Below are 25,670 nucleotides of genomic sequence, written 5' to 3'. Positions count from 1 at the left end.
AATTTATCTTCTTTGTTTTATAGATAAATTTTTTTTTTTTTTGTATTAAAATGAAAAGAAAGTGGACAAGATGTCATTCGAAGCGAAACCAAAACAACAGATGTGTCCATCGATATGTTGGTACCAAACCTTTTGGTAAATCAATGGTTAGCCGTTTAGCAATCAATATTAAATCTGACTTTTAGATTTTATTGAAGGAACAATTAAAACGGTGACACATGGTGTTTTAATGTTTATCTTTGATTCTGGGAGATCGGATAGAACTTGATTAGTACGGGGAACAAGGGAATACTAGAAGATATTTGCTTTTGCGACATGACAATTTCACTCGAATTAGGGGACCTACACATATTCATTCTTACTAAACCAAACCATGAATTATTATGAAATGATCCAATTGCAAAGTGGTTCATAGTGAAAATACAACACATTTAAAAAGAAAAAAAAAAAACTTTGATTATACCTTTTAATCTTTAATCCTTTTCGTGTACAATTAAAAGAGAAATAAATCTAATCTTTTTTAGTTTCCCTTCTTTTAACTCTTGGAAATCTTTTAACATGATAGTTGTACTTGTAATGTTCATACTTAAATTACTTTTAAGCACAAATAAACCTATTCGTGAGCCTAATCAAGAATCAAATTATCTCTGTTAGTCCTGGGAATTGGGTTTCGTTCTTAACTCAAGAATTATAAATCTGAATTCGAACCGAGCAAACCAACGAACCAAGTAACATAGTTAAAAGGACAAGTGGTGGTGTACATTGGCAAAATGTGAAAGTCGTGGCTTCATAATAAGAGCAAACCACACCACCAGTTCATTATAGCAGAACACATCGCGTAAGATAGTGAGAGTCTTTGCAAAAAGTTAAAATAAGCGGTGGGCCGCCTTGGGCCCACTGGTCCACTGAAAGGGCAGACAGAGAGAGTGGGCAAAGCGAAAGAAAGGAGTAACAGTCTCTTTTTCTTTCTTCGTCTCTCATTTTCCCAAGTTTTGACGAATCTCTCTCAAATGTAGGATTTCTCCACAAATTTCACCCTTTCTTTTAAGGTAAATCTTTCCAATTCTCTTCAAATTTGATCGAAATCTTCGAAATTTCACCTAATTTTCTGTTTTTTTGTTGGTGAAATTGATATTGAATTCGGTATATCAGAAGTTATATTTGATGAAATTGTTAGGTTTTCGAGAGCGGGTTCGGGAGATGAAAAAGGATAGACCACCGGAGCCTCTTGATTTCTTCATTTGGACTGTTGAGGTATAAACAAGATCCAATTTTTTCTTCTTTTTCCCTCATTTTTTACTTGTTGATCGATGTCGATATATGGTGTTTAAGAAAATCTTCCTTAGTAGTCTTTAAATTTGATGAAGATCAGTGGTTAATGATGTAATTTAAAATTCTAAGAAAGAGAAAATTTTGATCAGTGAGATTAGCCTTTTGTTTATGGAGATCTGTAGTTACTGACCCTCCCAGTAAATTATTCAGAATTATATGTATTTGAGCATATTTAATTGATACTTACTTGGTCTTAGGTCTAAGAAATTAAGAAATTCAAAGTCTACCTTTTGTTTTTCTCTTTAAGAAATTGAACGTCTTAATATGTGTATGGCTTTCAATTTTCATATAATTTGGTTATAATTCTGTTAAAATGAACATACCAGCCTTCAAATTAGGTATTAAAACAATAGGAAAAATCATGGAGGCCAATGAAATATATCAACCAACGGCGACGGAGACTTGGCCTCATTTTGTTTCTCCCATCTTAGCTGTGGACCGAACAATAGACTTGGGAGGCGATAAGTGCATACATCATATTTCCTTTATCATTGCTAGTATTACAGTATTACTACTACCATCACCACTACCAATCAAGTTATGTAGTTATCTAGTGCTATGTGGTCTTTCTCTCTTGGAGTCCAAACTTGAGTCGGCATGTGTCAAACACTTTGTAAGTTAATCTCTAAATTTTGAGGGTTGAGGATTGGTCCCCATATATTCAAAGTTCTATTAGACATTTACTTGCCTCTAGCACAAAGAATTAGAGATTCTAAAAGTCACCATCCCATAATGCAAATCCATTTTGTGTTACTTAGACTCATAATTGAGAATTCCAGGTTGAAATTTGGCATGCATCAGACTCCTAGGAGACCATGATCAACTCTTTGTCATAGAGTGCTTAGCAAAGATGCAAAGTGACTAATCAATGATGATCATGCTGGTCCAATTTGGCTTTTCGAAAAGGAATGAGACATGGGAGTTCATGGTTTAGAGTTTCATACCATCTAAGTGTGTCTTGGTCGAAATGCTTTGGTTTCAGCCGAGACCAAAATGAGACATTGACCCAAGACATTGGATGATTTATGATTGTCTTGGATCTCAAATGTTATGGAATTTCATGGATTGTCTCAGTTGAGATAGTCTTGGATTTTCTCATGATTGATACAATGCCTTGAGAGTTGAGACTAGATTTTAAAGCTTGGTTATGTTCATACTACAATCGAAGTCCTGCATATATTTTGTTATATTAATTTATGAGATAGGTAATTTTTATTAGTTTTGATATGTAGTTTATTCAATATGACCACACACATTTAGTCCTATAACTTAATGAGCTGGACATATTTAGCCCCCCATGACACTCAGTTTTTTAGTTTTAAAAAAAAAATCAACAATATCCAGCTTACTCACTGAAGGAAAAAAAAATGATTTAAAAATTGTTGTCTGTGTCACTCATGCTGAAATGATTGTGAGGGAATTTGAGAGCTTGCAGCCTGATGGCCTGAAGTATTTTTCAGAATTGGATGTCAACATGTCCCCAAATAAGCTTTAGGTGCAGCAGTTGAGAAACCAGCATCACTTGTTAGAAGAATATATTGCAATTTGAAAGGGACAATAAGGCCCCATTCAGAATTTAGCTTGACCCTGTTCTATAGCATCATCAAACCCAACAATATTTGATGCCATAAATATTTACTTCTTTTATAGATGCAAATCTTCCTTTCCATCTATCATCTATAAGAGGTGACTCACAAACTTTTTCATGGAATGTCCATTTTCAAATATGACTTTCACACCTATTAAAGTAGAAGCCCTTAACACAGTGAAAAGAAAGAAAGAAGACATGCTATGTTTTGTCATATAGCTAACAGGACAAGTATATACTTATGTTCTATATCCTTTGACCCTGAGAATACTTGTCAGTTAGTTTTTGTATCATATGGTGATGTTTCGACATGTTGATATTGAATATCTTGCAATCAACTACTTTCATAGTCACTAATCTGAGAACTTTCTAGTAGCAATTTTCTTCCAGTAATAGCTGTCAACTTGCATGTCTCTTTGTTTTTTGAATGATGATATCATCTCTTGACCTATAGATCTTTCGGCTAATATATTACTTGAGCAAACAGTTGAGGCTAAATCATAAACATAGTGGGTGTTTGAGTGAGATGATACATAGAAAAGGTGGTATAGGGAACAGATTTTTGAATGAGATAAGAATTCAAGTGTTGACAAGGGACGCTGCCAAACCAAGAAACCCTGAAAACCTGAATCTGAAAACATCTAAGCATACTTAATGACATCATTTAGATATTTATATAAGCATGCCCAAATGCTTGGGAATTAGGGAAGAAACAAAGGTACATGGTTTAAGGCCTATCTGCTTTGTAATTGTCTTAGGATGTTGGATTGTGGTTGGAAGAGATAAAACTTGGAAGCTACCGCCAGGTTTTTGAAGATAATGGTGTCAATGGAGAGTACTTGGAGAGCCTGTCCATGTTCACTACAGAACAAATTCTCCGGTTTATAAGGCGATGCCACATGAAATGGGGAGACTTCATAACACTGTGCAAGGAACTCAGACGCATTAAAGGTTCTCTTTCTCTCTCTTTCTCACACACACACACACACACACAAATTTTTTCAAGATTTTTTTTGGGGGTGTTCTGGTAGGATCCCCACAGACAGAAAAAGGCTGCAGTCAGTTTGATAATGATCAAATGACACTTCGGTCCGGACCTAGGAATACCTTAGATATGATGCAAAATGGATCTTGTTCTATAGTTGGTCAGAGACTTCTATATGAAAAATACGAATGGAGTTTGATGAAGGGCAAGGGGAAGGAGAAGGAGAAGGAGCCCTCTACCCAATGAGACTCCTAGCTTTTAGATGATCCAAATCCTATAATCTCGAGAGCCGGGTTGCTAACTTAAATTCTTCAGATACATTTAAACCAGATGTCCCTACTAACTAATGGTATCATTTATTTTTCTTTGCATAATGAGACCGACAGTATGATGTGGGGCTAATGTATCTCCAGGTATTGGTTTTGCAACCCGGCCAACCCAGCTACTCGGTGTATAGTTCATGTACCATCTATCCTGTCTCAGTTTCTCTGGCAAAGTAATTAAGTGGGGTAGTGCCTCTTGGCTGGATTATGAATTTAATGTATTCTGGTTAAGGGCATTTAAGGTACTTTGTGAATAGACCTAGAATGGACTACCATGCTAGCACTGACATTTGCAAGTTGTGCGTGGGTCCCCATTCACATGCCCCTTTAGAGATGCTGGACAACCATCCTTATGGCCAAACCTTGTGTTTACCTGATCTATCAAAAAAAAAAAACAAAAGAAAAAAACCTTTTGTTAACCGAGATGTTTTGGTATTCTACGATGAAGATTAATTTGAGCTAAATTCCATTGGACCTGGAACATCAGAATACTGACTTTGTTTGTGCCCATGCATGCCCATTTTTCGTTGCAGACTGAATTGAGTTCTCTATGGTGTTGACTAACCCGATAAATGTCATTCACAGTGGCTTGCCTGAAAGGGGAGCAGGAAGTTCGCCGGCCATGGTGGGCCCCAGCCTGCCTCTCAATAGTCTTTGTTAAGGTGGCAAAGCGCAACAGACAGTCTCGAGTTGTTTCCTTGAAGCTGGAACCATGATGCAAGCTGCCTTTGTATGTATGTTTTTTTTTTTTTTTTTCTTTCTAATTAAAAGGAAAAATAACTGTTTGTTTCTTTTAAAAAGTTGGCACAATGTTGCTAGTCGTCTTTTTTTTTTTTTTGGAGAGGTCTCTTTCCTATATTACAAGCTTTTATGCCCATTTATTTCTGTTGGTTCTGTAGTTGTGTCGTTTGGGCTTAATACATATGGATGAACTTCAAAGAATGCTAAGAATGGTAAATGGTGAAATTATGATAGTGCCACTGATTTGGAAGAAATCTGTAAAGTTTTGTCGAATCACTTTAATTGCCATTAGTTTTTTGAGAAAAAGTATCCAGACTTGCTTTGATCCTGCAATTAGCTCGATGACTAAGCTGATGTAAAATGCTCCATTTCCACATAAAACTGATGAGCAAACCATTGGAAGTGCCCAGGGGCGGAGCCAGGATTTTCTTGTAGTGGGGGCAAACTATAATTAGTTGTATAGTTGAAGAATTTGAATGGTGGGAAAATTATTTGTGTTGCAAAATACGATTAGAGGGAGGTGAGGGTGTGGGGGCAAAAATTGGAGGGAGATGAGGGTGTGGGGGCAAATGGGGTGAGAGGTGAGAGGTGAGGGAGTGGGGACAAATGGGGTATGTAATTAGCTGAAAATAAAAGGGTGTCTCAAAATTCTGTAGGGGCAATTGCCCCCACCAGCTCCTTACTAGCTCCGCCCCTGGAAGTGCCAGTTCACATTTGCGATCTTGACAACAGATGCATTTCTATACACAGTTCAACACCAATGGGTTGGCCTAGTGGCAAGCTGAGCCTTGATAACAAATGTCTGGAAAAACTCTATTGTTATTTCGCAAGGCAATCCACATCGATGTAATGAAAGTGAAGGATCTACAACAATGACAGAATGCCCCAAATAATCGACCTGTTTATCAAGCAGAGTCTTAGAAAATCTTCCCTCTTTGTTTTCTAGTGCAATGAATTCCTTGGGTCCACCCTCCATGGACCGGTTGACCTTTGACTCAACTAGTTGCACATAGGATTTTCAGAGGAGGTGGTGTGTGTGACCGTGGGATTAGTCTCACCCGAAAGGCAGGGATATCCACGATAAGCCAAAAAATATGATAAATGATCCCTTATTATTAATGGGTCGACCTAATTTTAGGTTGCCCAAGCATGTGGTCGATGCAACGGGTCAAGGAACAGTTGTTAAAAAAGGAAAATCATTTAGTTCACCTTTATGTAGGATATTAATTTTCCTCGCAAAATGTCCCCAAACTTTTGAGCTGGCCATTAACTAACCTAGTCGTAAAGTTTGTTTTTTCGACCTAATTCCCATTTGCCGCTACTTTACTAAACTCAATCGAACTCTGTAGTCAATTCGTAAACTTGCCCAAGCTACACAACAAACTCTATATTCAATATTTCTTCATAAAATAAACAAAATAAATTAATAGGATTTTGTTAACATGTCCTTATGGCACACGACAAGGTGCAATAAATACACTGGAAATTGGATTTTGTACCAGGTCATTAAGAAATTTATTTTTTACCAAAATATACTCCCACTCTAATGTCTAAAGTGTATTTATTGCACTTTAAATGTTCCTTTAGGGCCCACGTTAACAAGACTCATTATAATATTAATACGGATAAGACCACATGTTAAAGTGTAATAAATACATAATTTCTAAGTGTACTTATTCACTTTAACGTGTGCCCTTAACAAGACTCATTAATAAGAGTCCTGTAGTATGATGCCCCTGCCCCCTACGCCCCCTATGATAGAGTCATATATCATTTGTGTCGGGAAATATAAGAATAGATGTATGATTATACATATCTTGAGGCAAGTGATCTACAATTTTGTGATGAGAGCATAGGGGGCGTTAGAAAATCATCACACTATTAATAATCATCATCGAATTTTCCACTAGAGTCTTGGGTCTTGAATCATGTTCTTTCATTCATGGTCGAATGACTCTTGAAAGGTAATTGTTGCACCCACTGTTTGACGTAAGTGCACCTTATTGAGTTGTAAACCTTTGATATACACTTTATCTCCTTAGTCCATCTACGTATAGAATACTAGACCCTTCTTTATTTTATTCCCAACGTCTTCATCTCCTCTATTGGTAAACAAACCACCAACACTTCTTCTCCCTCTCATCTTCTTTGGCTTATCATCTTTTTCTTCTTTTTTGCATTTCGAAGGTTTTAATAAGAATTTTGTGGTACAATGAGTAGTATTCCTTTTTAATTTTTAATTTTATTTTTATAGGTATGTTAGACTTGAACCCATGACCTCAATGTTGTTTTGCAATGTGTCAAACCATATTAACAAGCCCAACGAGTAATATTCTTAGAATATGATGAATTCAATCCATTTTAAAAAAAATTGATTTACCTTTGTTGATAGTCCAATGTTGACATAGCACTAGTGATATTGACACTAGCTTGTTATCATAGACTAAATTGAAAAGAAAAGGAGGATTTATGCATGTCAACCGACACCGGTTGACGTGGTATAAAAATCCTTTTTTTCTTCTTTTAGAAATCAAATTTAAAATAAATTAAATGATAAAAAATCTCCCTCCGTTGATATTATCATCTAATATCTTAGAGCAACTCCAATGTGCTCCTGCTCTCATTCTATATATATACTTATTGGTATTAAAAAAATGGTGGAAATTATGATACATCTTATCGTAGTTGAATTTGTGAAAAGTGATTTTTGCAAGTACAAAGATCTTTTGAATAGGTAAAATGACTTTCCACAATAAAATGCATATGCCCATTTGCGTTGGAGTTACTCTTAGTCCTAAAGACTTTGTAAAATAGATCAAAGAAATGAAAATACAAGTTAACTCACTCCATCTTCCACACACGAGACATGAACGAGCGATTAAAGTTTTTAGAGCAATCTCTCTCAAAATAAAACATGATCTGACCATATAAACCCGAAATTTGACTTGGGATTTATCATCTATTTGTGCTCCCAATAAAACATAAATCATGAATATCAATGTTGGGGATCAATTTTGATTAGAGTCCTGATAATCTGTCTCCCCCACGTGGCACACTTAAAATACTCTACTGAAGTGGCATGGACTAGAACCATAGATTAAATGCCTTGAGAAAATATACATAGATTTTATGGAGATGTGAAGTGTATCCCGAGACAAAATCTATGGTTCTAACACATGTCACGTCAGAATAGCATCTCGAGTATGACACGTGGGGGATGACTCTTTTGATTAGTGGATTTAGTCACCACTTGACTTGAGTCATCGAAAATTGTTTGCAAATGAAATGACGAAAATACCCTTAATCGTTTTTAAAAACCTATTGTCCAGAAACTTCGAAAGCTCAATCTAAAGCCCTACTAAAACCCTAGCGCAGCGAAGAGAAGCAAAGCAAACGATAACATACTGCGAGTGAGTGAGCTAAAATGCACAAGCTTTCGAGGCAATCAGTCTCTGCTATTCTGCGCCATGGTGGCGCACGATACCGGAGCCTCGCTGCTCCAATCTCATCCTCCACTCCTTTACTCGACCTGGTAAACCTTCGAAACCCTAAACTGTCTATTCGAATTCGAACTTTTTAGCGTAAAAAATAGAGTTTTTTGAATTCATTTGAGTTGTATTTTTAGTTATCCCAAATCATTTTAATAGATTCCTCAAATTTCTGTTTGTAATGAAATGCCATGTTTTGTAATTTTACCTTTCGATTCATGGGTTTGAATCATTTCAGTTGAGTTTGATTCCTCATCATCTCAAGATGTTGCACGATCCCTTCAGATGATGATCTTAAGTTGTTTTTAGAGATATCTTTTAATAGCTTTTTTGGGGTTGAGATTTTTTTTTTTTTTTTTGGCGTAAAGATTGCTACCCAAACGCGCCCTTATTATCTATTAATAGATATCTTTAGATTTAGGTTTCCACCTTGAGATAATATTGTAATTTTAAAGGTGTCGAATTTCTTACTAAAAAGCAATTTTATATATATATATATATATATATATATATATATATATATATGTACAGGGTTGGGTTCCGTAGAGACATAAAGCTACAACGTTTTTGTCTTATATGGTTAAAAAGATTCGGAATAGGCTGATTTTTTTGTGAGGATGATCTCTATGGTGAGGGGATCATCCTTGCAAAAAATCATCCCATTCCAAAACTTCTAACCCCTTCAAAACTGATTTACAAAAATTGGACGGTCTAAAAATTTTCAACTTGTAAACATGGAGCTAGAAGTTTCATAATAGGCTGATTTTTGGCAAGGATGATCTCCTCACCATAGAGATCATCCTCACAAAAAATCAGCCCATTCCAAACATTTTTGCCCATATAAGACAAAATACGTTGTAGCTTTATGAGTAGCTTTATGTGTATACAGATCCTATATATATATATGGGAAGCTTTTGGAGGCCCTCAAGAGAGCCAAACATTGTGCCAAACATTTTTCAAAATAGGGGTTAGAAGTTTTGGAATGGGCTGGTTTTTTGTGAGGATAATCTCTATGGTGAAGAGATCATCCTCACCAAAGTCAGCTCATTCTGAAACTACTAACCCTAGTTTACAAGTTGAAGAATCGTGGACCGTCCGATTTTTATAAACCACTTGTGATGGGGTTAGTAGTTTCGGAATGGGCTGATTTTTGGTAAGGATGATCTCCTCATTTAGAGATCATCCTAACAAAAAATCAGCCCATTTCGAAACTACTAACCCATACATTGAAAAAATGTTTGGCACAATGCTTGGCTCTCTTTAGGGCCTCCGAACGCTCCCCTATATATATAGTTGTTGCATTTTTCAACTCTAAATGGGTATGCAATATATGTGCTAGAGGAAACACAATAACACAAGAAACTTACGCGGTTTATCGCTATGGGTACGGGTGCAACAGTCAAGAACTTCCACAAAATTTTAATGAGATTGTACTAGAGGTGTAGCATTTCTTTCTCAATCCTTGTCACTCAATTCATAACCCTCCAAATGTTGGAGATTGCCATTGAATACTTGACTAAATACGGGATCCCACTCATGTAATCAAGAGTGCTTAGGACCCCCCACTATGTTTGGATTGAGAGAAGGGGAGAGAAAGAGGAGAGAAGAGAAACTCAGTTTCTCTCCACCATGTTTGGATTGACAGGAGAGAAATTGGGATAGCTTTGGAATTTTAAAATGTCTTAATAGAGATCTAGGGGCAGAGTTTGAATTATAAAATATTTTAAAAGGTGTTCTCTCTGTTTCTTTCCAAATCTCTCCACTTTTGGAGACAAAGAAAACTCAACTTTTTTCTCTTCTCTTCTCTCCCCAACTTGACAATCCAAACAAGAGAAATGGAGAGAAACTCACTTGTTTTCTCTTCTCTCCATTTCTCTCAATCCAAATGTATCTACATTGCCTTGGGATGGTCCTAATGTCTGTGGTGGTGCTTATGACTTGTCCCTACCACCTTATAAGTAGAGGGAACCCCAAACCCAGTCCCCAAGGTACGACTAGAACCCATTCACTATTAATCAGGAGTCCTTGTTCTACTAGAAAGGTCGTGTCCTCTCTACTTGTGTTCTTGGATTTGGATTTTCAAACTCGAGCCAAACACCAACGTTGGGTACGTATGTTAATACCAAAACCAGAATTGATCTGTTGACATTCCAAAATCTGATATAATGTTATCTGTGGGGATACCTTCTTACCCATATTGGTCGCATTTTTAATTCAATCATTGGTTGTACTTCTTGATGGATACATAATTCTGCTATGCAGATGCAAGCTTGTTAATTTGGAATGGATACCGTAAACCTGCATTTGAAACAATAAATAACCCTTTCTCTCCTCTCCCCACCAAAAAGAGTAAAAATGGGAATGAAGGGTTGTGCTAAGGGTGCAGGGAGGGGTTATTTATGTGCTATTTTAATTTTGATAATTCTGGCATAACTTAATTTTTCATTATTTAACTAGTGGCAATTTATTTCTACCTATCATACTTATTTCACGACAATTATTAATATATGACCTTTCACCTCCTTTTTTGCCTTCTGCTTTATTTACACAGGCTGGAGAAGGTGATCCCAAGCTGGCGCAGTTCTCAGTGAGATGGTATTCGGCATTAACCACAGCTAGACATAATGCCACCGGCTCCGCAACACATTTCAACCTGAGAAATGGCCTGTTGTTGGGTAATCGTTATGAGTCGACAGCAGCTGCATCTGATTCATCAGATCCACCAGCTGAAAAATATGAATATCAAGCAGAGGTGTGGTCCTTTAGCTGAAGCTTTAAGGGAATTATCTAGTATCTGATTATCATTCTTCCTAGTCTAGGATTTGATGGGATAATTTGTATATGGCTTTTATGCTCGGCTGGCAGGTTAGTCGCCTTATGGACCTCATTGTTCACAGCCTGTATAGCAACAAGGAGGTTTTTCTTCGGGAGCTCATCAGGTTAATTTTTGCCCCCATCCATTTGAATTTCCGCCTTATTTTTGCAAAAAAAAAAAAACTCTTTTTTGCGAGGCACTTCAAAATTACTTCTGGGAATTGATTTTTATCTGGGCATTGTCGGAAGCCTTACTCATCCTATAATATGTACATCTCCACTTAATATGTACATTTTAGGAATTGAATGGTATAACATGTTATTGGATGATAATTGAAATAATGTAAGGGTTTTCCAGGCATTTAGATCTCTAGCAATGTTAATGAGTGGCATAAGTCTCAAGCATAGGGTGGTGGTGTCATAACACTAAAAAGATTTTGATCTGTCTCTTCTCTAATTGTATAACAAGACTTGCTGTTTAACACACTGATGCGGTGATGCCGACATGGTCCTCTATTCCATCAGTACTAACCAAACCTAACTGCTAATCAAAATCCTTTTCTTTTCTTGCTAGTGTTAATAATAAATTTATATACTTATGTCTCATAAAGTGAATCTCTATAACTAGATGCTTGAGACTTGAGTTACATTACTAGTAAACTAGATTCCGTTTCTTGTGAATTCCATGTCATAAATTTCTTTAGCATTGGACAGGACTAGCATTTTTACTGATTTACATTTTTCAACAGTAATGCAAGTGATGCCTTGGACAAGCTGCGATTTCTTAGTGTTACAGAGCCTGAGCTTCTGAAGGAAGCAGTTGATCTTGATATTCGTGTACAGACAGACAAAGACAATGGGATCATTACTATTACGTAAGACTCTTGATTCACAAGATGTAGCTAGATGTGAAATATATAATCTCTGCATTCTGCCACTATGAAGCCTTGTAATAATATTTGCGTTTTTTCCCTTTTGTAGGGACTCAGGAATTGGTATGACCCGGCAAGAGCTTGTTGATTGCCTTGGAACTATTGCGCAGAGTGGAACTGCTAAATTCTTGAAGTCATTGAAGGTATAATGAGCTTAAAATCAATATTATTTAGTTTCAATTTTTTACGGTCAAAGCCATGTCATGTACTCATAATTTTTTATCCATCAACAGGATACTAAAGATGTCGGTGCTGACAACAATTTAATAGGTCAATTTGGTGTGGGATTTTATTCTGCATTCCTAGTTTCTGACCGGGTATTCTTAAACTTGTCTTAATCTTAGATCTCCTGAGCGCTTCATATTTCTTAATCTTTTGATGTTTGAGTCTCGATGTGTGCATGATCTATTTATAGTGTTATGTTGCTAATGCAAGTCTTGTTATCGATGTAGGTTGTTGTCTCAACAAAGAGCCCAAAATCTGATAAGCAATATATTTGGGAAGGGGAGGCTAATGCTGGCTCCTATACAATTAGAGAGGAGACAGATCCAGAAAAGCTCATTCCCAGAGGAACCCGTCTTACATTATATCTTAAGGTCCGTTGAGCAAGATTGTTTACTTCGTCATTTCTAGGATACACTGACCTCATCACACCCCAGAACTCCTATGCTAATGTTCATCTTCGATTCTTTTATACTGCCTGTGATCAGCGTGATGACAAGGGTTTTGCGCATCCGGAAAGGATTCAGAAGCTTGTAAAGAACTATTCGCAGTTTGTCTCATTCCCAATATACACTTGGCAAGAGAGGGGATTTACAAAAGAGGTAGGACGACTTGGTTGATATCTTCCCAGTGCACCATTTTCAAGATGCTTTTGCACTAATAAAGTCATGCTCTGGCATACCTGTTCTCCCATATTTTCTAAGAAATCATAGATTCTAGTTGCATGCCTAGGGTTTTGGTTTCTTCACATTCGAATCTCCTAATCTTGGAACATTTTTTAACAGGTAGAGGTTGATGAGGATCCAACTGAATCAAAAACGGATGGAGAAGATGCTAAAGTGGAGGTAACTTTTAAAGTTTCTACATTGTGTTCCATTATATCTGACATTTATTTTTGTTGGGATTTTCACTAAAATGTTGCAGTTTGGAGGCAACTTCATTATGCTGTTTTTGGGGGGGCTAAACATTGTATTATGCTTTTGTTGTTTAAACAGAAGAAGAAGAAAACTAAGACTGTAGTTGAGAAGTATTGGGACTGGGAGCTCACTAATGAGACCAAACCTCTATGGGTGAGCCTTAGTACTGCTGTTTCACATACAAATATGTAGATCACATCAGAATGCCATTATTCTTCTTCAGGAGAAACTAATTTTTACATGTTGAGTGCAGCTTCGCAACCCCAAGGAAGTTACTACAGAGGAATATAATGAGTTCTACAAGAATACTTTCAATGAATATTTGGAACCTTTGGCATCTTCGCATTTCACTACTGAGGTAATTACATTACATTTACAGCATTGCGGTCAAAATCCTTGTATAATTTTGTGATCATAAGAAACAAGCACTTCAGCTTATTAAGGTCCTCTATGACAGGGAGAGGTAGAGTTCAGGTCCGTACTTTATGTGCCAGCCATTGCTCCTACTGGAAAAGATGACATAATTAATCCAAAGACAAAGAACATAAGGCTCTATGTCAAACGAGTGTTCATTTCAGACGACTTTGATGGAGAACTGGTAAGAAAAAGTGAAGGTGCCTTTTGTGATGTTTTCTTTTTAAAAAAAACCCTGTTCATTTCTTCTCTCTTTCTAATATCTAGCGATCTATTAATGAGAGAAATTGTGTTTCACAACTTCTAAATATACTTGGATCTTTTGTTGTCTAGTTCCCAAGATATTTGAGCTTTGTGAAAGGTGTTGTAGACTCGAATGACCTTCCGCTTAATGTCTCACGTGAGATTCTTCAGGAAAGTCGTATTGTAAGTATATTGGTCATATCTCCTGAAGCCTTCCTTTGACCCATTTCAATGGACTATCTTATCTCACTTGTTATCTTTCTAGGTACGTATTATGAGAAAACGTTTGGTGCGGAAGGCGTTCGATATGATATTGGGCATATCTATGAGCGAGAACAGAGAGGTATTTTTAATAGTTTCTTTGCATTTTTTTCTTCCTTTCTCCTATTTCAGTTGTTTTACTATAGTTTTTTTCCTACTTTTCTACTGCAGGACTATGAAAAGTTTTGGGAGAACTTTGGCAAGAACCTAAAATTGGGTTGTATTGAAGATCGTGAAAACCACAAGCGTATTGCTCCACTTCTTCGGTTCTTCTCTTCTCAAAGCGAGGAAGAGATGATTAGTTTAGATGAGTATGTTGAGAACATGAAACCTGAGCAGAAGGATATCTACTACATTGCATCAGATAGTCTGACAAGTGCAAGGAACACACCTTTCCTAGAGAGGATACTTGAGAAAGATTTCGAAGTAATTAGTTTAGTTGTGTTTGCAATCCCTTTTGTTATTTTTTCTGTTTATGAACTGTCTTGGCTAATGTCTACCAATGCTTTAGGTTCTGTTCTTAGTTGATCCCATTGACGAGGTTGCTATTCAAAACCTGAAATCATACAAAGAGAAGAACTTCATTGACATCAGCAAGGAAGACTTGGATTTGGGTAAGTCAACTGAAACTTGGCTTCTGAAGTACATGCTCAATATTTCTTTGCTGTTGAACTTCTGACTAAAATCCTCTAAATCAAAATGTTTTAAAAGGTGATAAAAATGAGGAGAAAGAGAAGGAGATTAAGCAGGAGTTTGGCAAAACTTGTGATTGGATCAAGAAGCATTTAGGTGACAAAGTTGCCAATGTTCAAATTTCCAGCCGATTGAGCACCTCACCTTGTGTTCTTGTGTCTGGGAAGTTTGGTTGGTCTGCCAACATGGAGAGGTGAGTTTCCATCCTTTTATTTGACAATCAGCAGTCTATGGGTATTTGTAGTTGTTTTCGTTGATCCATGGTTTTCTGAGTTCCTTGCAGGCTGATGAAGGCACAATCGCTCGGTGACACATCTAGCTTGGACTATATGAGAGGCAGAAGGGTTTTTGAAATCAATCCAGAGCACCCAATCATCAAGAACTTGAATGTACGGTGGTCGTAGACAAGTCCAACTCTTTGTCTGAATTTGCGACCAATTTCGTATTGTTCTAATATTGTATTTTGTATTGTGGTTATGCAGGCTGCGTTCAATAATAGCCCGAATGATCCCGAGGCACTGAGAGCAATTGATCTCTTGTATGACACAGCTTTAATTTCTAGTGGCTTCACTGTGAGTATTACGACATCTGATCATAAATTTTCAACTAATTTCAGGGTCTAGCCTCAGTAGTTTTAATTACTACAAACGTATTAATCACTTACCGACTAACATAAATGAGGCATTAACCAAAAGCTGAACTGGTTGAATGGTGCTTATAAATCAAACAAGAAACCTTGATGTAAATCCAAAGCACATGGCTGTTGTGGGTGATTGCAAACGTGCTGATTCTTTTATTTATTTAATTTATTATCTAATCTCGTTACCCTTTTATTTCGTGCAGCCTGATAATCCTGCCCAACTAGGCGGGAAAATATATGAAATGATGGATATGGCACTCTCTGGAAGATGGATGGCTCCTGCTGTCGAAGTCCAAGAAATTGTTGGTCAGCCGGGACAGAGTGGAAACATGGAGGCAACTGAGGCTGAGGTAGTTGAGCCAGTTGAAGTTGATGGCCGGAAATGAGGATAAGGTGTCGGTCCTCTTTTATTGATATCTATATAGAAAGACAGAAATGTAGGTTCTAAGCAGAGTATATTTAGGTACAACTGGTAGAGGAAATTGTTTGTTCATCTCGAGTCAAATGGATTTTGTGGAACAATAAGCATTACAAATCTTGGTAGGAAAATGTTGATCGGTTTTGTCTTGGACTGTGATGCCTCCATATGAACATAAGGAAACATGCAATTTCTGGTCCAATATGTGCATCCTATTGATTTTGATTGAATACGTTTCATTTCGATTATCAGATTTTGATTTTGGATTTTGTATTTTTTTTTTTTTTTAAATTGATTTCAGAATTTGGAATCTGGATCTCACCTCATTGTCATTTGCCAAATATAGCGGCCGAGCTTGTCTGGAATGGTAAATGAAAATCAGTTTCTCAGTTGGAAACTATTTTCTTAGCAAAATGTTTAACTTACGTTTCTTGGCATTTTCTGGTGAATGTTTTTTTTTGTCTGAATCAGTTAGTGTCAGAAAAGGTTGATTCTCTTTCCCTCATTGCCCATAGAAATCAGTCTTTATTCGAATCCAATGAAATATCGTAAAACATTTTATGAGAAAAATCATTTGCTGAAAAATTGGTTTTTTTGTGAACAAAACTAAACAGCTCTCTGCAGGTAGTGGTTTTTTAATATCTTTTATGGTAAATTTGAGATACTTTGTTCAATTCTTGGTTTTAAAAGTTAGTGGCATATTCTAATATTCTTCAAAAAAAAAAAAAAAAAAAAAGAAGAAATTATTAACTTCAAATTATTATTTTAACCATGATTGAGAATGACTCATTATAGCTTTAGTAATCCAAAATGTAACCTCTATAGACCCTCACGACTCATGATTTAAAACGTGCAACCAAACACCATTGCTGCTATACATGATATTACTCATAGATTTTTCCATTTTTTTTTTTTTTTTTTGAACCCAGGTATCGAAATCTCTTAAAGAACTCGACCAATCATGGATCACCAGATAATTTTTGGGATAAATCCCTGAGGGTGGTCTCAAACGAGGATTTAAACTCAAGACCTCTACTTCGTGAGATGTGGTTTTACCATCTCACCAACTCTTTGGGGGATCAAAAATTAAGAAATTTTTTCAAAATGTTTGGGTCTCTTGTCCAAATTTATCATCTTTAATCTTTCATGGTAAAAATGAAAATATTATCATATTTCATGATTAATCAATTTGTTGAATTAATAATAGATTAATCCCTAAAATTCCTATTAAGTTGAAGAAAAATTCAGAGAATTTTGTGATTATGGTGCAATTCTTTAAACCTCAAATTACACTCTTGTGGGACTACACACCAAAATTACTCTTTCGTAACCGTAGGATTTGAGGATTTTTCATCATGGAGACTACACAAAAGCCCATGTGATTGAAATCACCAATCAGGATATTAAGTTGGGTATACGTCCTTCACTGATGAGAACTTGAATCTAATCTATTGACCTAAAAAAAAACAGTGATTGATTGGATCGGATTGGTTTTGGATTAAATAAAATCTCAATCGGATCGGTAATGGTATGATACGAATCCGTTACTGATCCTATCCATTGCCAACCCGAGAGTACACAATCTTTGTGGATTCTAAGCAATTTAAGTCGTGTGTTCGACTCGTGCTCCAATGCTGACGAGGCAACACACGTATGAAACCGCCATTCTCACTCATGCTATATTTCACAGGGGTGCGCACGATAAACGAAAAAAAGAAGAAAAAACAGGCATGTTTCTTCGTTTCTGGAAAACCTGTAAATAGGCCGCCTTCGATTGACTGACCTTCTCTCCCTCGTTTCTTATTTCCTCTCAAATCCCTAAAAATCCTCAAATCTGGTTTCTCTCCCCCTCTTTTTGCACCTTTTTTTTTCCTCTTTTGGTCAATTAAGAGCTTTAGAAACCCTAAATCTTCTAATTTTATCTCTGTTCATCTGTAATTCTCGAAACCAGGTTTCGTTACAGAAGGTCAAAATCAAATTCAAAGTTTCATCTTCTGAAATTTTGGTTTTTCTTTCGTAAAAAAATCTTCTTTTCTTTTTCTTTTTTCTTTTTCCGAGATGTCGGAAAAATTCTCGCCAACTCTAAGGATCGGCGATCTCAACGATTACATCGCACCTTCGCAAGCTTGCATTGTTTCTTTGAAGGCAACAGCGACGAAGCAGGAAAGAGTAGAGGTGACGATTTTATTTGGTCTTTTATGCTTTTGGTGCTGAAGTTCTCATTGAAGAATTTATAATTAGTGTTATTTGTTTTTGTTATTGGGTTTTTAAGTAGAATTTGAAGTGCTGTAAAGTTAGGTCAGAAATCTAAAGAGTGATAAAAGTGAAGAACTTTTTGCTTTTCTGTTTATAGTGAGGTTTCTATACGTTGGGTTTTTAAGTAGAATTTGAAGTGCTGTAAAGTTAAGTCAGAAATCTAAGAGTGATAAATGTGAAAAAATAAAAATTGAGAAAACTTTGTGATTTTCTGTTTATGTTGTTGTTTATTGGTAGAGTTTGAGAATGCGGAAAGCTATGGTAGTGGAATTAAGATTTAAAATTGCATTAATGAAACCACTTTTAACTCATATTTCATTGTTTTAAGTGGGGAGAAGTTGGTTTATATGAATTTTCAATCATTTTGGAATAACTTGAGTTGGTTGACTTCAATCTTATATTACAGAAACACGAAAAGGTTGCCCCTCCAATCAAACCATCAACTACAGAACCAGTTAAAATTTCACTGAAGGATTGCTTAGCATGCAGGTAGTGAATTTCTTCTTATCTATTATGAAGATTATTTATTGTATCCATCTATTTCTAATTTAAATGCATCAAAAAAGTTGCCATCGCTTCATATTGTTGCTATAGTACCTGTTCTGCAGAAGATTCAAAAATGAAAAAAAAAAAAAAAATGAAAGCATACAGAATGTGCTGTACTTTGAGTAATTTATATATGAGTCGTGCTAGATTAACATTGCAGGGGACATTTCTGACGTGGAAGTGTGTAGGAACCATAGATGCTTTTCATTGAGATCTCACTCTGACACCATGATGTCCCCCACGATGTTACTTTAGCATTATCTTTTATATATTGGGTATCACTTTTCTGTCCATGTGGTAAAGGTGTTTTGTGTCGCTAAGTGTTAGTTCCTCGCCTTCTTCCAGTTAGAATGTGCTCTTCCATTTGCTGCAACTTTTTGTCCTTGAGACTAGGAACACTGGCTTTTATGAGCTATTATTTTGGAACTATTTCACTTATTTATTTATGGAATGTTGTCTCCAAATTGTTTTTAAAGGTACAAGAATATAAATAATTTTTATTGTGACCACACAGTGGCTGCATAACATCCGCAGAAACGGTTATGCTTGAGAAGCAAAGCTTGGATGAGTTCCTTTCAAATATCAATTTGGGAAAGACTCTTATTGTCTCCCTCTCTCCCCAGTCAAGGGCTTCCTTAGCTGCTCACTTTGGCCTTTCTTCACTTCAGGTAAAACAATTTTGTGGTTTATTCTTTCATTTCTTACTTTTTAATAACTTTGGTTCTGTCTCTTGGAAATAACAAATATGACTTTGTGGTTTGAACACTTATCCTGGGGAGTTGTGTATTTTAACTCAAGAAAAAAAAAGTATTCTGCTTCTTATCGACCATTTATTATTCGCAATTATGCGAACATTTATTTTTATTTTTATGATACATATGGATCTATTCTTTCTGGAAAATATTTGTGTAACATTGGAAACATGTGCATTTGCTAATACAGTTTCTTTATATTATTTCAGGTTTTTAAGAAACTTACAACTTTTTTTAAGTCCTTGGGGGTAAAGGCTGTATTTGATACCAGCTGCAGTAGAGACTTATCACTTATTGAATCTTGTAATGAATTTGTTGCTCGATACAACCAATACCATTCAGTAAATGGTGAAGCCTGTAAATCATCTCTTCCTATGATTTCATCAGCATGTCCAGGTACACTACGCCCATTGTTTTTTCTTGATAAGAATAAAATTTTATAAAAAAGAAAGGAGATGTTGCTGAGATGGCCCCAAATACAAGCGAGAAAAGAAATCAAATAATACATGACAAGAAAAGCAAAAAAAGTGAAAAATCAAATGGCTAGCTCAAAGGCAAGCTAAACAAAGCAAAGAGCATCTCACTTAAAGAAAAAATCCTCAAAGAAGATTCCCTCAAACTCCTTAGACAGCTAGCTCCAAAGAAACATCCACCCCAAAATGTCCAGGATGTCCTCTTGGAGAGTCTTCTATTGTTATTTTCTCCATTTTATAATGTTACTGTTAGTAAACCTGTTCCTTTTTTATCTCACTGTTATTAAACTTATTCTTGAAGGGGCACAGTTTCTCTTTAGTATCTCATCAGGTGCAGGTCCTGTCATATCATTGGGAGTGTTCAACTCCCAATTTTGACTGCTGAACACTTTATGTATGTGATGACTATTTTAAAGCATCGGGCATATCGGCTTGGTTTATCTTACATTCGTCTCATGCATAATTCTGTGACTATGAAGAACTTACATAAATAACTTAATAGCTAAAAAAAGAAAGTAGTGTCTATGATTTTAATTTTTGTATATGGAGACTTTCAAAAGGGTTCATTGTTGTAAAAAAGGAACAAATAAGTATTTATACTTAACTTTTGTATCCATTATCCTTTTAGAAATGCTGAACATTGCAAGTGTTGATAACTCTCATTTACTTGGTGACTTCCTAGCTTTGTAGAATTGACATCTTATAGATGATAATTCCCATTCTTTGTTTATTTCTTATTATTACCTGAGAAGTTGAAATCCCTGAAATGGATTTTTTGGTATCATCATATCCTGTTACTTGTGTCGTGTGTACATTTACAATGAATGGTAGTTTAGGTGGAACTTGATTCCTTTCATGGTGTGCTGGATAATAATCTTTCTAGTGATTCAGGTTGGATATGCTATGCTGAAAAAACACTTGGATCATATATTCTGCCTTACATTTCCTCTGTGAAGAGCCCCCAACAAGCAATTGGAACTACAATCAAGCATCACATTTGCCAGAAAATGGGTTTTGCGTGAGTTCTTCTTAGTCCTTATTCAATTGGATATCACTACAAAGTTTCTTATTATGAGGTTTATGATACGAAGTGATTTTCTAGTACTTATTGATGTCGGAGCAGTATGGTTTTCACACCTTTGTTTGATCTATAGGACTCTTAGATTGAACCAGACCTCAAATTGAGTTGCTGATTGAAACTGGGCAGCAGAGTTTGATGGCGACAATGTGAGGTTTGGAGGAGTAGGGTTTTAAGGTTGGAAAAATTGGGATGATTTTAGGTTCAGTTATTGGTAAGGGGCTGGAGAGGTATGGGATTTGACTGGGATTAATGGGGATTGGGAACTGATGGATTTAGGAAAATAGTGTTTTAGGTGTAAGGGTATTGAGACTTGGGATGAAACCTATCCACTGATATTCTGAATTCCATTTCTTTTATGTTGCCTATTAACTGACTGAGCGACAGGCGTAGACAGATCCTCCAATGATTAATTGCTTAAAGTCCTTGTAAAAGGAAACAAACACGTATGTCAATATGTTGGTGTCTGGCAAGGATACTAGGTGTTTGGCACGATGTCTTTGAGAACTTGACATGCCAATGCACCTGTGGATGTGTTTCACAGTATGAAAGAGATGTATATACCTATCAAGAAAAAAATGAAGGAAGCTGCTGTATTTAAGTTAGTTATTTTTTTTTTTTTTCAAATACAAGGAAGGAAATATATGAGAAGAGAACACAGTTTTATATACCATAACTTAGTAGTTAGTAAAAATAGATTTCTAAAATAAAACCGTGGTTCTTAATCAGTTAGTGTACGAGTCTTTCATAATTTTTTTTTTAAGTTAAAAAATAAAGGGTGATTCTACTTTATGTATTAAGCTGTGTATCAGGTTGTGTCCATGTGTTGATACATGTACTACATGACAAAATTCTTAGAAGCGTTGTTATTGTTACATTGCTTTAAACATAGAATAAACAAGAGGAAGAAGGACATGAGACAAATCACTTTCTCTAGGAAAGATTAAGGTTTTATTTATCCAAAATAAATAAAAACAACAACAACAAAGATTTAAGGTTTAGAATGAGTCTTAAGTTAGGCATTGCATCAACACAACCTTACGATGAACACACACATCGGCCATCCTTGCACCCAAAGATATAGAATTCTTAAAACTCTATTAAAACTAAACAAGTACATGGTGATGTAGAACAACCTAAGGTTTGCTTTAAGTAGGATTTAAGGTGTTGGAAGTCGAGGTTCATGGGTTGAAAAATAGGTTTTAGGGATACGGTTTGTGGTAGGATGATTTTATCAAGGTAAGAATTTTAGCACTGATGTTATAGGGCTGTTTTGGGGGATGATGGAGGTAGTACAAATTTGGCTTTTAGAGTTTCGATGGTTTGATTTGGTGGCGAGGCTCTAGAATATTGGATGCTAATGGGTTGGATCATGACCTTATAAATTCCCCAGATTTTATTGCATATCAGGCCTGGTTATGAGGTCTAGAATAGCCTAGAATGTTAGGGATTTCAGTCATTCTCATTTGCTACAGCTCCTGCATCACATGGGTGTGTAAAGAATTTCAGGAGATCCTCCTGTTGCGGTATTGCCTACTAATACTAATCAAAATCAAAACTATAACAAAGTTAAGGTATTTTAGTTATTTCCAGTTCTCAAATACAGGTGGGTGTTAGTGTTACTACTTAAAGTGCAAACATGGGAGTGTTATAATGATGTGCCAAATAGTATTGTCAAAGGATGTAAATGGCTCAAGTTGGTGATTCAGTGTTCTGAATCCATTAAATGAGTACTATTGCAGTCTCGATACAATGACTTAATTCATCATCAGCATGGCAAAAAAATCATTATGTTCAAGTGCAGTTTCTGACTAAATATGGATATTTGCTTGAAACTCTTAAAGTGGGAAGGATTTTTTAAGCCTTGAAACAGTGCAGCTAGCCATGTTGATTTCTTTTTACCCATTTGGTTTCTCAATTCTTGGATTTTATTTACTTATCCAAAAATTTGTTTATTTGTTTATTTCTCTTTCTTTTTTTTCCTTTCTGATTTTGCTTCATAATCGATCATCAAATTTTGTCCTTGAGCTAAATTTCAGCCAATAACATAAACAGTCAAATTTAAGAATTGTATTAAACCTTCAAATGCTTTCTTGATTTTATGTTTCAATAATTCAATTGGTGATATTTGATAGGCTGGACAAAGTCTACCATGTGAGTGTGATGCCCTGTTATGATAAGAAGCTTGAAGCTGCCAGGGATGATTTTATCTTTTCAGTGGACCCTCAGGGAGAAACTGTCAATGAGATTACAGAGGTAGATTCAGTTTTGACATCTGGGGAGGTTTTGGAATTGATACAGGTATGAGGGAGCGCCAAAGTTCCTACTTCTTTTATGAAAAACTTCCATGTTAGTAAATTATATAGCTAAAGATTACATGGTGTTTTTCATTGGATTGCTGCAGTTAAAATCTGTAGATTTCAAGGCCCTGGAAGAGTCTCCTTTGGATGGACTGTAAGTAACTCATTTTATTATTATTTATTTTTAAGGCAAGCAACTCATTTGTTTTCCTGAGAATTCCCATTGAATCATGTACTTATCTAATGAAAAATTTACCGTGTGGTAATTCTGTGTGCAGGCTAACAAATGTTGATGAAGAAGGACATCTTTATGGGGTTAGTGGAAGTTCAGGAGGTTATGCAGAGACAATTTTCCGCCATGCTGCTAAAACTCTATTTGGATCCGAAATTAAAGGCCCTCTTGACTTCAAAGTAATACGGAATTCAGATTTCCGGGAAGTGACTCTAGAAGTAAGTGCGGTACTTCAGTTTCTATTCTTATATATAAGGAAATACAAGGGACCCCCATCAAGTAGGCCTCTAGGACTGCTCACCAATGACATATAGGTAGATGTGCAACAGCAGTGATTGAGCACTGTGTACCTCTATGCCATTGTTATATTGTCATAATAGATTACAGATCAGGTGTCCTGTCATTTCGTTGTAGGAATGGGCATGTAATCTAATGCTCATGTGCTGCTCTACTTTGTGTGTAACATATCAGATAAACCACTACTAATGCAGGTGGAGGGGAAAACAGTTTTGAAATTTGCACTTTGTTATGGCTTCCGGAATCTGCAGAACATTGTGAGGAAAATTAAGATCGGGAAATGTGATTATCATTTTTTGGAGGTCATGGCATGCCCTTCGGGTATGGTTTTTATTAATTTAATTTAATGCTAACTATCAAAATGTTAGTATTGAACTGAAATTGGGAACATGCATTTGGACTTTTTGGATATTTTCACTTACAGGTTGCTTAAATGGTGGAGGTCAAATCAAACCAAAGGAGGGGCAATCTGCAAAGGATTTAATTCAGTCATTAGAAACTGTGTACATGGAAGATGTAAGTCTCTGGTTGGAGATTTGAACTTTTTCTCATCTATTTTGGTTATTATTGGAAATCGTTATTGTTTTATCTGAACTCTTGCAATTTTATCATATTCCTTTTATAATTTTATCAGATTAAAGCATCTGCATTATTTAATTATTATTATTTTTTGTGTGTAAAAGGGGGCATATCATTTATGATTTATGGTTGCCTCTTCACTCTTACAAGATGTTCAGCATCAGTAGTGATCAATAGATATTCTCTCGTGTTTTACAGGTTTTGGTTGCTGACCCTTTTGAGAATCCCCTAGTAAAGAGCTTATATGATGAATGGCTGGACCAACCTGGTTCGGACAAAGCTAAAAAGCATATACACACACAATACCATCCCATGGTGAAGAGCATTACTGCTCAACTGCACAATTGGTGAGATATTCCATGCTATCTACGTTCATTCCATTCCTCAATGAGTGTTAAGTCTTCACTTCATCTCTACTCGAGAGAAGCCATTCATGATGCTGGCTCTGGCTGCATTTGACAATACCTCATCGTAATATCCTTGGTTTTACGGTACTTGGGAATTAGTCACCGATTTTGAGAGGCAAGCTACTCAAGCTGATCTGTATTTACTTATTTATTATACATCCTGTTTACCTAGAAATATTGTATATTCTATATATTGTGTCGAAATATTCTCTTTTGCTGTTAAAGAGAGGAATTAGATGCATGTCAGAATTATTTCTTAGTTCATTTGTGTACACATTTCATATTCTTTACATTTTCTTGCTACAACGTACCAAAGTTGGAATCGCCACTGATTTAAGTTCAATTCGAGTGTGAAGTACCAAAAAGGTCCTTGTAAGCAGGAAACCCTTTGGGCCTTTTAATGGAATTATTTGCTTTAATGTTCAATCTTTGTTCTCTTCCTAATAAATTGAGATGAGAATATGATTTCTCTACTTGGAGAAGTGATAGTTATATGTTTGATGGGTGTCTTAGAGAGGATAGATGAGCTGCTTTACTGTCATGCTCGGTAAAATTGGTTTTCTGCTCCCAACTATTGTGGGAATCTTGCTGAACCTGAAGTTTTTAAGGATTTTTCAGTAAGATATTAAATTATTATTTAAAAAAATCAGAACTTTAAATGTTCAAAGCATGGTTGTAAAACTTGTTTTGACGTCTCATCTATGAACGAGACCGAGTTGTATCGGATGAGTTTTCTGA

At 36.0% G+C, this 25,670-nt stretch overlaps 3 protein-coding genes across 4 annotated transcripts; all 3 read left to right on the top strand.

The window, feature by feature from the left end:
- Positions 1-895: 895 nt before the first annotated feature.
- On the top strand, positions 896-5,223 carry LOC147390098 (Sterile alpha motif (SAM) domain-containing protein). 2 transcript variants are annotated; one of them, XM_086459825.1, is made up of 4 exons: positions 896-1,049; positions 1,178-1,254; positions 3,679-3,871; positions 4,814-5,223. In XM_086459825.1, the coding sequence occupies exons 2-4, from the start codon at positions 1,201-1,203 to the stop codon at positions 4,942-4,944; spliced, it is 378 nt and encodes a 125-aa protein (XP_086315951.1). In that variant the 5' UTR covers positions 896-1,049; positions 1,178-1,200; the 3' UTR covers positions 4,945-5,223. The 2 variants fall into 2 exon arrangements, with proteins under 2 accessions (XP_086315951.1, XP_086315950.1); XM_086459824.1 differs by having other exon boundaries at positions 907-1,049; positions 1,153-1,254.
- Positions 5,224-8,314: 3,091 nt separating this feature from the next.
- On the top strand, positions 8,315-16,263 carry HSP89.1 (HEAT SHOCK PROTEIN 89.1). Its single transcript, XM_086417451.1, has 20 exons — positions 8,315-8,501; positions 11,010-11,210; positions 11,324-11,397; positions 12,022-12,147; positions 12,254-12,347; positions 12,438-12,521; positions 12,657-12,800; positions 12,915-13,028; positions 13,212-13,271; positions 13,422-13,496; positions 13,597-13,701; positions 13,801-13,941; positions 14,091-14,183; positions 14,266-14,343; positions 14,433-14,687; positions 14,773-14,875; positions 14,973-15,147; positions 15,238-15,343; positions 15,437-15,526; positions 15,798-16,263. Exons 1-20 carry the CDS (start codon positions 8,394-8,396, stop codon positions 15,978-15,980), a joined length of 2,409 nt encoding a protein of 802 aa, XP_086273577.1. The 5' UTR covers positions 8,315-8,393; the 3' UTR covers positions 15,981-16,263.
- A 1,461-nt stretch (positions 16,264-17,724) lies between these two features.
- On the top strand, positions 17,725-25,222 carry NAR1 (ferredoxin hydrogenase). The gene is made up of 11 exons (XM_086417452.1): positions 17,725-18,187; positions 18,675-18,757; positions 19,329-19,482; positions 19,776-19,962; positions 20,931-21,057; positions 23,253-23,418; positions 23,522-23,571; positions 23,696-23,867; positions 24,141-24,267; positions 24,371-24,462; positions 24,724-25,222. Exons 1-11 carry the CDS (start codon positions 18,071-18,073, stop codon positions 24,874-24,876), a joined length of 1,428 nt encoding a protein of 475 aa, XP_086273578.1. The 5' UTR covers positions 17,725-18,070; the 3' UTR covers positions 24,877-25,222.
- The last annotated feature ends 448 nt before the right edge of the window (positions 25,223-25,670 follow it).

The sequence above is a fragment of the Akebia trifoliata genome, chromosome 11 (genome assembly GCF_017979445.1).
Source record: "Akebia trifoliata isolate Shusen 1 chromosome 11, ASM1797944v1, whole genome shotgun sequence".
NCBI classification, from domain to species: Eukaryota; Viridiplantae; Streptophyta; class Magnoliopsida; order Ranunculales; family Lardizabalaceae; genus Akebia; species Akebia trifoliata.
The sequence above is the reverse complement of the archived record's forward strand: the minus strand, read 5'-3'. Positions and strand labels throughout refer to the sequence as shown.